General features: G+C 37.5%; 1 protein-coding gene across 3 annotated transcripts in view; it reads right to left on the bottom strand.

The window, feature by feature from the left end:
- GDPD1 (glycerophosphodiester phosphodiesterase domain containing 1) overlaps window positions 1-14569 on the bottom strand; it is a 50708-nt gene that overhangs the window by 19423 nt on the left and 16716 nt on the right. For all 3 annotated transcript variants that reach the window (XR_003030725.2, XM_024980440.2, NM_001435055.1), the window contains exons 2-3: window positions 14426-14468; window positions 454-589 (exon numbers count right to left, since the gene is read on the bottom strand). Coding sequence is in view for 2 of the 3 variants with exons in the window: in XM_024980440.2 (XP_024836208.1) it covers window positions 454-589; window positions 14426-14468 (179 nt within the window). In the remaining variant the exon portion in view is untranslated. The remainder of the gene's footprint in view (window positions 1-453; window positions 590-14425; window positions 14469-14569) is intronic.

The raw sequence follows: 14569 nt of genomic DNA, 5'->3' as shown, positions 1-14569 counted from the left end.
ACAAAGATAGCTTCCTGTCGACAGAAGTTTTCTTCAGGTGGTAGAATTAAGCTTTGTTTTTCTTCCATTTATCAGTTTACTATAATAAGCATATAAACTACTAAAATCAGATTTTTAAAGGGTTTTTTCCTATTCCCGAAGACTAAAACTAGTTCATATATATAATCTGAATCAAATAAATTGTAGAATATTTGCAACAAGTTGAACTTCAGTAGCTTTACATTTGAGGACTTTGGTAATTTCGTTGAAATATTTATTAAAGTAAGTCTTCACAAATGTATGTAATGAATACAAAGTCTCACTGGAAGTCAGAATAGTTTTTTAAGTTTCCTTTGACATTCATTAATCTTTAACTTTTTTTCTTATTTACTGAAGTGCTATCTGGCACTTAGTGTTTTTAAAAATCTTATTAAAATACCTATTAGTTATTAGTTTATCATGCATTTAACTTACACAGTACTTGAGATCAGAGATGTTTACATTGATCCCTGTTGATCTCTTTAGGTTCTCATCATGTGACACTACAACTTGCTCATCTTTTGTGATATGGCAGTCCAATTCCAACATATCAGTTCCAATTGTAACTGCGCTGAAGAAATACAAAGAAAAATAATGACATTCTGAAACATAAGCAAACATTTAAGTTACGTACATTAGATGAAAAAGATCAGAGTGACATCAAAATAGCAGAAAACCCCATAATACTAAAATTTCTCAAGACTATTATTTATTATGAATAACTGATATGAAAATATTCTAAGTGAACTTAGAATAAATAAGAGACTGATGTTGCCTCCTTTCCATAACAAGCAATCCCTAATTTTGGCAACCCAAAATAAAGAAAAGGCTTCCCTGGTGGCTCAGTGGTAAAGAACCTGCCTGCCAATGCAGGAGATGGATGTTTGATCCCTGGGTTGGGAAGATTCCATGGAGAAGGAAATGGCAACCCACTCCAGTATTTTTGACTGGGAAATCCCATGGACAGAGGAGCCTGGTGAGCTATAGTTCATGGGGTCTCAAAAAAGTTGGACACGACTTAGTGACTAAACAACAACACAAATATAAAGGAAAGGACAGTGGACCAGAAGTTGAGATTTGGGTACCAGTTCCTACTTCGCTATGAACTTGCTGTGTAACTTTGGGTGAGTAAATGTCCCTCTCTGGGCCTATATTTCCACATCTATAAAATGAAAGCTTAAAGAACAAAAAAGGATGCCCACTTCAGCCACTTGAATTCAGCACAGGATCAGAAACTCTATCGGGGAAATTAAGCAAGAAAAAAAAAAAGCACCAAAACTGGAAAAGAAGAAGTAAATTTATCACTATCTGCAGATGACAAAGTCTCATATGTAGATACAAAGGTTCCACACACTACTGTCAGAACGAAAAAAACCCAGTAAATTTCAATACAAAACAAAAACACAAAAATCATTTTTATTTCTGTACACTAAGAATGAAAATCTGAAAAAGAAATCGTGAAACAATTTCATTTACAACAGCATCAAAAAGAATACAAATTTAGGAATTAACTAAAGAGGTGAAGTTATGACCAACCTAGATAGCATATTCAAAAGCAGAGATATTACTTTGCCAACAAAGGTCCGTCTAGTCAAGGCTATGGTTTTTCCTGTGGTCATGTATGGATGTGAGAGTTGGACTATAAAGAAAGCTGAGCGCCGAAGAATTGATGCTTTTGAACTGTGGTGTTGGAGAAGACTCTTGAGAGTCCCTTGGACTGCAAGGAGATCCAACCAGTCCATTCTAAAGGAGATCAGCCCTGGGATTTCTTTGGAAGGAATGATGCTAAAGCTGAAACTTCAGTACTTTGGCCACCTCATGCGAAAAGTTGACTCATTGGAAAAGACTCTGATGCTGGGAGGGATTGGGGGCAGGAGGAAAAGGGGACGACAGAGGATGAGATGGCTGGATGGCATCACCGACTCGATGGACGTGAGTTTGAGTGAACTCCGGGAGTTGGTGATGGACAGGGAAGCCTGGTGTGCTGCGATTTGTGGGGTCACAAAGAGTCGGACACGACCGAGCGACTGAACTGAACTGAGCTGAAAGAGGCGAAAAGCTTGTACAATGAAAACTACAAAACACTGTTGAAAGAAATTAAAGAAGATATAAATAAACACACAGACACCCCATGTTCATAGACTGGAACACTTAATATTGTTAAGATACAAATAGTATATTGATCTACAGATTTAATGCAACTCCTATCAAAATTTCAATGATTTTTTTTGCAGAAATAGAAAATCCATCCTAAAATTCATAGCTCAAGGAAGCTCAAATAGCCAAAACAATCTTGAAAAAGAACAAAGCTGGAAGACTCAAACTTTCTAATTTCAAACTTAACTACAAAGATTCAAAACAATGTGGTACTGGCATAGAGACAACATACAGACCAAGAGAAGACAGAGTCTAGAGATCTTCGCAGATATGGCCAAATGATTTTTGACAAGGATGCAAAGACTATTCAATAGGGAAAGGGCAGTCATTTCAACAAATGGTGTTGAGAAAACTGGATATTTAAATGTGAAAGAATGAATTTGAATTCTTACCTAAAACCATATCCAAAAATAAACTCAAAATGAATCAAAGATCTAACTGTAAGACCTAAAGTGGAAAAAAAAAAAAAAAAAAAACTCAGAAGAAAACATACAGGAAAAGCTTCGTTGAATTGGACTTGGCAATGACTTATTGGATATGACACCAAAAGCACAGGCAACAAAATTAAAAATAGACAAACTGAGCTTCTTCAAAATTTTAAAAGTTTGTGCATCAAAGGACATTAATAGACAACTCACATCAAAAGGCAACTCACAGAATGGGAAAATCACCTATCTATCTGATAAAGAATTAACATCTACAATACACACAAAACTCCTAAAATGAAACAACAAGAAAAACAATCAGAGTAAAAAATGAGTAGACATTCTGCAAAGAAGATGTGTCAATAAGCACATGAAAAGATGCTCAATATCACTAATCATTAGAGAAATGTAATCAAAATACTTCACTCCCATTCAGTTCAGTTCAGTCACTCAGTTGTGTCCAACTCTTTGCGACCCCATGAACCGCAGCACGCCAGGCCTCCCTGTCCGTCACCAACTCCTGGAGTCCATCCAAACCTATGTCCATTGTGTCCGTGATGCCATCCAACCATCTCATCCTCTGTCGTCCCCTTCTCCTCCCGCCCTCAATCTTTCCCAGCATCAGGGTCTTTTCAAATGAGTCATCTCTTCTCATCAGGTGGCCAAGGTACTGGAGTTTCAGTTTCAACATCAGTCCCTCCAATGAACACCCAGGACTGATCTCCTTTAGGATGGACTGGTTGGATCTCCTTGCAGTCCAAGGCATTCTCAAGAGTCTTCTCCAACACCACAGCTCAAAAGCATCAATTCTTCTGCGCTCAGCTTTCTTTATAGGCCAACTCTCACATCCATACATGACCACTGGAAAAATCATAGCCTTGACTAGATGGACCTTTGTTGACAAAATAATGTCTCTGCTTTTTAATATGCTGTCTAGATTGGTCATAACTTTCCTTCCAAGGAGTAAGCGTCTTTTAATTTCATGGCTGCAATCACCATCTGCAGTGATTTTGGAGCCCCAAAAAATAAAGTCAACCACTGTTTCCACTGTTTCCCCATCTATTTCCCATGAAGAGATGGGACCAGAGGCCATGATCTTCATTTTCTGAATGTTGAGCTTTAAGCCAACTTTTTCACTCTCCTTTTTTACTTTCATCAGGAGTCTCTTTAGTTCTTCTTCACTTTCTACCGTAAGGGTGGTGTCATCTGCATATCTGAGGTTATGGATATTTCTCCCGGCAATCTTGATTCCAGCTTGTGGTTCTTCCAGCCCAGCATTTCTCATGATGTACTCTGCATATAAGTTAAATAAGCAGGGTGACAATATACAGCCTTGATGTACTCCTTTTCCTATTCACTCCCATTCAAACAGCTATTAATAAAAAAGAAAAGAGGGAAGGACGTAAGAGAAGAAAAGAAAAACAAATGCCACAATATCGACAATCCTTGCAGACATTATGCTAGGTGAACAAAAGCAAAACTACAAATATTTTTTGATTCTTCTTATACAAGGTACCTAGGACAGTTTATTTAACAAACTATATCAGTGGTTATTTCAAATGCTAAAAGATGATGTTCTTAAAGTGCTACACTCAATGGCCAGAAAATTTGGAAAACTCAGCAATAACTACAGGACTGGGAAAGGTCAGTTTTCATTCCAATCCCAATGAAGGGCAATGCCAAAGAATGTTCAAACTACCACAGTTGCACTCATTTCACATGCTAGCAAGCTAACGCTCAAAATCCTTCAAGCTAGGTTTCAGCAGTATGTGAACCAAGACCTTCCAGACGTACAAGCTGGGTTTAGAAAAGGCAGAGGAACCAAAGATCAAATTTCCAACATCCATGGGATCATAGACAAAACAAGGAAATTCCAGAAAAACATCTGCTTCAATGACTATGTTAAAGCCTTTGACTGTGTGGATCATGATAAATTGTGGAAAATTCTTGAAGAGATGGGAATCTCAGACCATCTTGCTTGTCTCCTGAAGCCTGTATTCAGGTCAAGAAGCATCAGTTAGACCTGGACATGGAACAACGGACTGGTTCAAAATTGGGAAAGGAGTATGTCAAGGCTGTATACTGTCACCCTGCTTATTTAACTTATATTGAGAGTGTATCATGTGAAATGCCAGACTGGATGACTCACAAAAGCTGGAATCAAGACTGCTGGGAGAAATATCAGTAACCCAGGGAGGCAGATGACACCACCCTAATGACAAAAAGCAAAAAGGAACTAAAGAGCTTCTTGATGAAGGTGCAAGAGGACAGTGAAGAAGTTGGCTTAAAACTGAACATTCAAAAACAAAAATCATGGCATCCGATCACATCGCTTCATGGCAAATAGATGGGGGGAAAAATGCAAACAGTGACAGACTTTATTTTCTTGGGCTCCAAAATCACTGAGGACAGTGACTGCAGCCAGGAAATTAAGACGCCCGCTTCTTGGAAGAAAAGCTATGACAAACCTAAACAGCATATTGCAAAGCAGAGAAATCACTTTGTTGACAAAGCTCTATATAGTCAAAGTTATGGCTTCTCTGGTAGTCATGTGCAGATGTGAGAGCTGGACCATAAAGAAGGCTGAGTGCTGAAAAAATGATGCTTACAAACTGTGGTGCTGGAGAAGACTCTTGAGAGTCCCTTGGACTGCAAGGAGATCAAACCAGTCAATCCTAAGGGAAATCAACCCTGAATATTCATTGGAAGGACTGATGCTAAAGTGAAGCTCTGATACTTTAGGCACCTGATGCAAAGAACTGACTCACTGGAAAAGACCCTGATGCTGGGAAAGATTGAGAGCAAGAGGAGAAGGGGGCGAAAGAGGATGAGATGGTTGGATGGCATCACTGACTCAGTGGTCATGAGTTTGAGCAAACTCTGAGAGACAGTGAAGGACAGGGAAGCCTGGCATGCTGCAGTCCATGGGTTCTCAAAGAATCAGACACGACTGAGCAATTGAACAACAATGGTGGTTACCAGGGCTGTGGGGCGAGGAGGTTGGGGAATTATTTAACAGGTACAGAGTTTTATTTATTTATTTATTTATTTTTTCATGTGAAATAGTTTTATTTTATTTTATTTTATTTTTAAACTTTACAATATTGTATTAGTTTTGCCCAACATCGAAATGAATCTGCCTCATGTATACCCGTGCTCCCCATCCTGAACCCTCCTCCCTCCTCCCTCCCCATACCCTCCCTCTGGGCCATCCCAGTGCGCCAGCCCCAAGCATCCAGCATCGTGCATCGAACCTGGACTGGCGACTCGTCTCATACATGATATTACACATGTTTCAATGCCATTCTCCCAAATCTCCCCACCCTCTCCCTCTCCCACAGAGTCCACAAGACTGATCTATACATCAGTGTCTCTTTTGCTGTCTCGTACACAGGGTTATTGTTACCATCTTTCTAAATTCCATATATATGCGTTAGTAGAGTTTTAATATGATATGATTAAAAAGTTCTGGAGACAAAAGCCACAAACTTCTAGATATAAGATAAAATACATACTAGGGATGTAATGGATAACATAATGAATACAGCTAACTGTTGTGATGATATACAGCAAAACTGTTGAGAGTAAATCCTAAGAGTTCTTTTCACAAGGAGAATTTTTTCCTTTATTCTTTTTATTGTATCGATAAGAGAGGGTGAAGGTTAGCTGAATCTATTGTGGTAGTCATTTCACAATATATGTAAATTAAACCACTATGCTTTATGCTTTAAACTTATACAGTGATTGTATGTCAATTATTTCTAAAAAAAAAAAAACGAAAAAAAATTTTGTAGAAATGGATAGTGGTGATGGTTGTATAACAATGTGATATACTTAATGCCACTGAACTGTACACTTAAAAATGGTTAAGATGGCAACTTTTACGTTATGTACATTTTACCATGATAAAACAAAAATATTTTAATTGTCTTTCAAAAAAGAAAAAACTTGAAAAGATCAGAACAGATAATTGCTAAGGTTTCTTTCCCCCTAAGATCTTATGACTGATACAGAAGGTATATCACAGTGGTTAAGAGAACAAACATTGAAAAGAAAAAAAAAAAGGTAAACATGTGAGGTAATGGATGTGTTAATTAACTTGGTGAGAATCCTTTCACAATGTATACACTCTTATCATTCATTACATTGTGACATTCTGAATACATTAACATGTTGTCAATTATACTTCAATAAAGCTGGGGGAAAAAAAAAAGGCACAGACATGGGAGCCTGCATTCAAATCCTGGCTCTGCCACTTACTTGGGCAGTTGTTTAGCTTCTCTAAGTTTCTTTGCAAAGCAGTGATGACATTAGCTCTCTACACCTCCTTCCCACCTTGCTCCTATACTCCAAGCAGCCCCATGCTCTAAATATTTCTTTTGCCTGCAATGTCTTTCATAGAAAAACAACATACAATAAAATAACAGTGGTGCTGGAGAAGACTCTTGAGAGTCCCTTAGACCGCAAGGAGATTGAACCAGTCTATCCTAAGGGAAATCAACCCTGAATATTCATTGAACAGGCACTTCTCGAGTGAGAATTTCGAACTGGCCAATAAGTTTATGAACAGGTGTTCAACATAAAAATTCCACAGGGAAACAAATTAAAACCACAATGAGACAGCACTATATACCCAACAGAATACCTAAAATTAAAAGGAACGATAATAAGTTAGCAAGACAGTGGTGCAACTGGAACTCTCATACATTGCTGATGGGAGTCTAAGTTGGTAAAATCCTTTGAAAAATATCCACCTACCTTATGACGCCTCTGGAGAAGACAATAGCAATCCACTCCAGTGTTCTTGCCTGGAGAATTCTATAGACAGGGAGGCCTGCTGGGCTATAGTCCATGGGGTTGCAAGGAGTTGGACACGACTGAGCGACTTAACACACACACACCCTATGACACAGCAATTCAACTTCTGCTAAGTGTGTATCTTCTAAGAGAGATGAACTCATTTGACCATTAAAAAACATGTACAAGATTATTTCACACCTCATGGATGAATTTTACAGATGTAAATGGAAAGAAAGAAAAGCCAAAGTCAAAAGTATAAATACTGTATGATTACATTTATGTTATCAGGAACAGAAAAAAGTCAATCGATTGTAATAGAAATTAAAATAATGGTTATCTAGTGGAAAGGAGTTCAGACTGGGAGAGGCCACAAGGGTGCCCTCAGAGGTGCTAGAAATGTTCTATACTTTTATTTGGGTGGTGATTACAAGGGTGTGTATATGTATATTAAAATTATTTGGGTTTGTGCATATTACCAAATGTATATTATACACACTACAGTAACAGTTTAAATAACAGTTTTTAAAAAAGATTTATTTATTTGGCTGTGCCGGGTCTTATTAATACCTGGAGCTTGTGGAATCTAGTTTCCCCACCAGGGACTGAACCTGGGCCTCCTGCTCTGGGAGCAGGGAGTCTTAACCACTGGACCACCAGGGAAGTCCCACAATAACAGTTTTTGTAAAAGTCTTTCTTCTTCCCCTTGTCTGCTAACTCTTACTTGTTCTTTAGGTGTAAACTAAGAAACTAGCACTTCAGGACACCTTCTCTAATCCTTCCCTGTCCCCCGCATCCCAGACTGGATTTTGTACCCTATTCACCAATTATTTGCCAAACTGCCAGGACTTCCTGTACCACCTGTGTTTACTACGTCAGAGTACCTACCGCACTCTTTTGAATATACCTATTTATCTTCCCCTACTTGCCCAATTAGACAGAAAGGGTTTCTGGACCATGGCTCATTTACTGTTGCATTCCTAGTGCCTTGGCACAGGGCTGCTCACAGCATGTACTGAATTAATAAATGAAGAGAGACAGCTCTCAGTATATGTAAAAAGCCTACACAGCACTTTATGAATCAACTACCACAGATGACATTTTCAAGATAAAAAAGAAAGTAAACGTAGGTGGGGCAGGGAGAGAGTTTTAAGAAAAAAGAAACCTCTCCCTTCTTTAAAATTCAAGAATGGAAAGAGTAAGAGCTGAGTGAGCAGAGTGAGGAAGCAGGAAGGAAAAAACATAAAAGTAGGTAAATTACAGTTTGTATAATATATTCCCATCCATTTAAATTGTTTCCCAGTGTTTGTGCCTAAGGTCATGTCACTACAACTGGATACTAAATTCCTAGTGAGGAAGGGAATTTGTTCCATATTTTCCAATGTTCACAATGTTGGGTATGTTGCAGGTAATCACACATTTCTAAACGAGCAGAATGAAGCTATGTAAATGTTCATCAGTGATGATCCATCATTGTTGTTCAGTTGCCTAGTTGTGTCCGACTCTTCGTGACCCCATGGACTGCAGCAGGCCCGCCTCCCTGTCCCTCACCATCTCCCAGAGTATGCCCACGTTCATGTTCATTGCATTGCTGATGCCGTCCAGCCACCTCATCCTCTGACGCCCTCTTCTCCTTCTACCCTCAATCTTTCCCAGCATCAAGGACCTTTCCAATGAGTTGTCTGTTAGCATCAGATGGCCAAAATACTGCAGCCTCAGCTTTAGCATCGGTCAATAGTGATGATCCAAAGCCACAATGAATTGTTTAGTTGCTAACTCATGTCTGACTCTTTCTGCAACCCTATGGGCTGTAGCCCGCCAGGCTCCTCTGTCCATGGGATTTCCCAAACAAGAATACTGGAGTGTATTGCCATTTCTTTCTCCAGGGAAATCTTCCCAACCCAGGGATCAAACCCGTATCTCTTGCGTCTCCTGCACTGTCAGGCGGATTCTTTATCACAGAGCCACCTTGGAAGCCCTAGTGAACACCATACGTCAAAGAATAAAGCATTCACATGGAAGAGCATTGTGGATATCTAAATGAAAAAAAAGTAGGCATGGTATGATCCCTCTGATGTAAAATAAAGTGTGTGTGTGTATGTATACACTTTATATGCCTGACAAAATTTATCTTTGGAGCCAACTACTTGAGAACTGTCTTACTTGATCTACCTCTGATAATCCAACCCCATCAGCATCCCACTCCAAAAGAACTAATGGTCACTTGCTGCCATGTGCCAAAGTCTCACACTGCTCCCCTACTTCTTAAATAATCTTCCCTTTTAGTGCTCTGATTATCACCAGCTGCTAAGAGAAAAACAAACCTGGCTCATTAATATAATTCTTACCAAGACAGTAAATAACTGTTAACCGTTTGTGTCCTCTTCTAAAGAACATCCACCTTTGAAAAGACTGCAATTGTGTGTTTGCTAGAACCACAGATGTGTAAAAATAAAATCTAAAAATAGGCAAAAATAGGTTTTAGGTTGGTAAATGTATTTTTCTATATTTTAAATTTTCCTTAAATATTGTTATACTGTATATAGCTTTTAGTTTTTGTTTTTTTTTTTTAAGAATAAAAGGGGACTTCCCTAGTGGTGCAATGGATGGGAATCTGCCTGCCAGGGTAAAAACAGGGGTTATCTATATTATCCTGTATTTAAATCTATATTTCCCTGTATTTAAAAATACCTATACATATTACCTAAGAAATTTTTCTAAGTATGAAGTTTGCCTTTAGCTGAAATGTTAGCTGTTTTTAGAAATGTTTAGGAATTATACAAAAAATATTTTTTATGATTACCTCTTATTGCTGCTGCTAAGTCACTGCAGTCGTGTCCGACTCTGTGTGACCCCATAGACGGCAGCCCACCAGGCTCCGCCGTCCCTGGGATTCTCCAGGCAAGAACACCGGAGTGGGCTGCCATTTCCTTCTCCAATGCATGAAAGTGAAAAGTGAAAGTGAAGTCACTCAAGTCGTGCCCGACCCTCAGCGACCCCATGGACTGCAGCCTACCAGGCTCCTCTATCCACGGGATTTTCCAGGCAGGAGTACAGCTAATAATCAAAATTTAGAATAGTAAGTGTATGTAGGACAATCTGTAAATTATTCTAATAAAGTCATCTCAAATTCAATACACAAATAGCTAGAACACAGCGAGAAAAGAAAACTATTTTTTAAAATCACTTTAGCCTTCAAACTTTCCCACAAATAACAATATGTATCTACTTCAACTGAAACACCAGACATTTTATAGCTGAATTTCTTTTTTTTTTTTTTTTCCATGCCCAGCACACACACAGCGTGGGTTGGGCTGTCCAGGGACAGAGGGACGATGTTCCGGAAGGCCATGGCACAGCCCTCTGGGCTGACTACCCCCACCCGGCACGGTAACCTCTGACAACCCCAGCTGAATTTCTGATAAGCTGATGACAAACACAGAAAAAAGTTAGGGAAGGCAAGATTTCAATATTTCTGGAAAAAGAAAAGAAAAACTCTAGCTCTAAAAGAAGAAGTGAAATTACTTCAAACTCCACAAAAACTATGTGTCAAAACTTACAACAGACTCTACGTTAAAGAATTCATTTGAATCTCATGTATTCCTCAAAACATTGAGGTTATATTATTTCCACTTCAGAGATGAGATAATTAGTATTGTATTAATTAGACATTGTAAAAAATTTTACCATGAGAATCAGGTCACTGATTAATTACTTTGATTGTCTGCCAACTTACGCTTCCAGCTATTGCTAATACAATTTGCTTCTTTCTTTTACCATTCATATTAATACCACAGGGATCAAACTGTCCTGTGGGTATTCACAACAGCAGCCTGGTTTAATAACCTAGTTTTATTAGCTCTTAAGAACCACACTTTACATACTCAAGGGTTTACTGGCTCTGTGTGTGTGACTGTATGTGTGTGTCTATCTTTGTAGTACAATTTTTTGGTTTTCGGTTCCATGCTTATTATAAATGGGGTTCTGCCTCTAACTTCTGTTAATAGTCAGCTTTGTTCCTGAGTGCTCCATTCCATATATCATTCAGTAATTGACTAGGGAGAGCCTATTAGTACCAGAGCTAGATCTAGGGACTGAGATCAATAAGGAAAATTCTTATTCTCAAAGAATCCCAGAAGAGCCATATTCATAACTTAAGAAAGAAAGAAAGTGAAGTCACTCAGTTGTGTCCGACCCTTTGTGACTCCATGGACTGTGGCCTGTCAGGCTCCTCCGTCCATGGAATTTTCAAGGCAAGGATATGGAGTGGGTTGCCATTTCCTCCTCCAATTCCTAACTTAAGGTGTCTGTAAGATAATTTTCAAATTTATTTATTTACCTATTTTTTGGCTGCACTGGGTCTCCATTGCTGCATGTGGCTTTCACTAGCTGTGGCAAATGGGCTCAGTGTTATGGCATGTGGGCTTGGTTGCCCTGTGGCATGTGGAATCTTCCTGGACCGGGGATCGAATCTGTGTCCCCTGCACTGGCGGGCAGATTCTTAACCACTGGACCACCAGGGAAGTCCATGAAATTATTTTACAAGCCAGATTAAATAACTTTTTACAAACTGTGAAATATAATTATTTCTCTTTGTCAGTACTAATTACTTTAGCCCTACTATAACATAATAAATACATAATGAATTAATTTTCCATATACTCTTAAGGTCCTTTCAGTTTTCTAGATGTAGCTTGTCCATATAACCTCAAGTTTTAACCTCAAACATTTCATATTTTTAAAATGAGCTTCTTCTTCTCCACCAAATGATAGCTTTTCTAGTCCTGATATCTTTTCAATTTTCTGATTAATTTTAACCAGGCTTCCCATACCAACTATTTATACTTTCTTTAATATCATCTTTACCTCCATGTCATAATATACATGCTTTTTCAGTATACACAGATATCAATATATAAATAAGATTTAAATATATGTAACAAGTAAGATCTAAGTTTTAGCTGCTCATTGTATTTTCACTATTTCTTCTTCAACTACTTATCCTATCAAGGATAAACCATACTTAAGCACAGTGTCTGTCTTTTGCCAATTATGGATTATAACTGTTAATTTTTTTCGTATACAATACTTTGAAAATAGTATGCGTAAACAGCTTTTTCTTGTTATTCATGAAGTAGGTATATTTAAGAAAACCTTTCTAAGTGTCCTAGTGGTTAAATAAATAAATATTTATAAATGAAAGTACAATTATAAAAAGTACTTACTGACAATATACTGATGCATTAGACAAAAGAAACAAAAACCCAAATCATTACTACCACCACCACCATCAAAAATATTTTAAGTTTAAAATTAAAGCCTATTTGGTTTAGGTTTTATATAAATTCCAAAGTCAATTAGCAAACAGCCATACAATAAAAGAGTTAAACAGCCTTAATATATGGAAGAGGTGCTTTCTTCTTTTAAAGTACCAGAAAAACCTCCAAAAAACTAGAGTTATAGAAAGCTACCACATGATAGAGAAGGCTGTGGTACTTTTCAATAGTTACTGCTTGAACAAAACAATATAAAAACAAACTGCTTGAAGACAGGAAATGAAATGTTGTATCCAGCAGGTAAAAATCATCTAAATTAGACATTCTTTGAATATAAAAAAATTTTTCAGGGGATCAAAATCTTCAAAGATAAAAAAAATATTTAGGTACCATCCTTAGAAATAATGTATTATACAAATGCATCATCCTTAGAAATAGTTTATTATACAACTCAGTGTCTTAATTTCATAAGTAAGAGTGGCTGGTAAAGATTTAGCAATAATACATGGAGAAAAACTTACAAAATAACATACTTTTACATACAGAATGCTAAAACCACTCAGTCATGAGCAGTTTCTCCCCCAAGTAAAAATATATCACCACATCACAGGCAAAAAGTATCTGATAAATGATAGTCAATGTAGGTGTGTGTGGGTGTGTATATGTGTGTGTGTGAATCACAGTGAAAATTGTTCACATAAAATTAAACATATATTTTGTTACAGGAGCTAGCTACATAATCTCAGTAGAGAAGATAAAGTAATTTACATTATTCTGCTTCACCATCAGTGACAGGAGGAAAGAATTTGCATTTTAGAGCTGTAAGAGATTTGAGATTACAGTCAAAAGGCATCATATTTTAGAGGAGGAAGAATAAGCAATGCCAAATATAGAAGGATAGGATTTAGACAAAATGACTATGGAAAAGCAGTACCTCGGGACCTGAAAACAGGAAAAAAACTCTCAAGTGTCTTTGGATGATGAGAAATAGAACTAAACCTTAAGCCAAGTTATCCTGATTTATTAGCCCCAATTGTGTACATAAAAATAGTTGAAAATTATATAAGAAAATATTTTCCTTAGTAAATATGCATAGTAATGTTTTTCATGGGGGTTAACTTACCAAGTTTCCTATCTTATTTTTCAGGGAAAAGAAAACAGTGTTCTCAGCATTACCACAGACTGATGATAAGCAATTACTTTAAGACCAAGAACAAGGTAGCAATCCGCTTTCGTTCTTGTCTCTCCTGCTGCTTCTCTGTGAGGTGCTCTAAAAGACCTCCATGGGAAATATGAATAATTCAAAAACTGGAAAAAATAATTTACCTTTTTAAAAAAAAAAAAATCAATTACTCCTAAGGCTTCAAAGAAGAAAGACCAGATAACAGGTCGAGGTCTGTGGAAGAATTACTGAGTAGACACATAACCCTACACATAAACAAGAGCCAATGTAACAGTGTTTTCCTCTTCTCTTTCTCTCTGAGACTAATTAGCATTATGCACAGTATGCGCCTTGTTACAAACGTCTTCTTTCAGCTCTGGCACTATAGTGCCAACACGCACATCTAGTTTTTCAGTTAAGCAGAAGACAAACGCTTGTTAGAACACTTCAGACTAACTAACTAAAAGAAAAAAAGATTTTAATAAAACAGAAATAACTATCACAAGCAGATGCTACATGTATACTATCCTTACTCTGTGAATCATCACTTTAATGATAAACTGTAAAAGAATGCCTTTTTATGTACTTACTGTTGAAAGGCTGCCATTGTATTCTCCAAATTTTCTCCAGCACCTGTGAAAACATTAAATTGAAGCTAATTTGAATGTTTTATTTTCCCCCCAATTCACCTTATATATTTCAAGTAAATCATACATTTGGTACATATGAGGTAG

Source organism: Bos taurus, chromosome 19, assembly GCF_002263795.3.
Source record: "Bos taurus isolate L1 Dominette 01449 registration number 42190680 breed Hereford chromosome 19, ARS-UCD2.0, whole genome shotgun sequence".
Lineage (NCBI taxonomy): Eukaryota > Metazoa > Chordata > Mammalia > Artiodactyla > Bovidae > Bos > Bos taurus.
The sequence above is the reverse complement of the archived record's forward strand: the minus strand, read 5'-3'. Positions and strand labels throughout refer to the sequence as shown.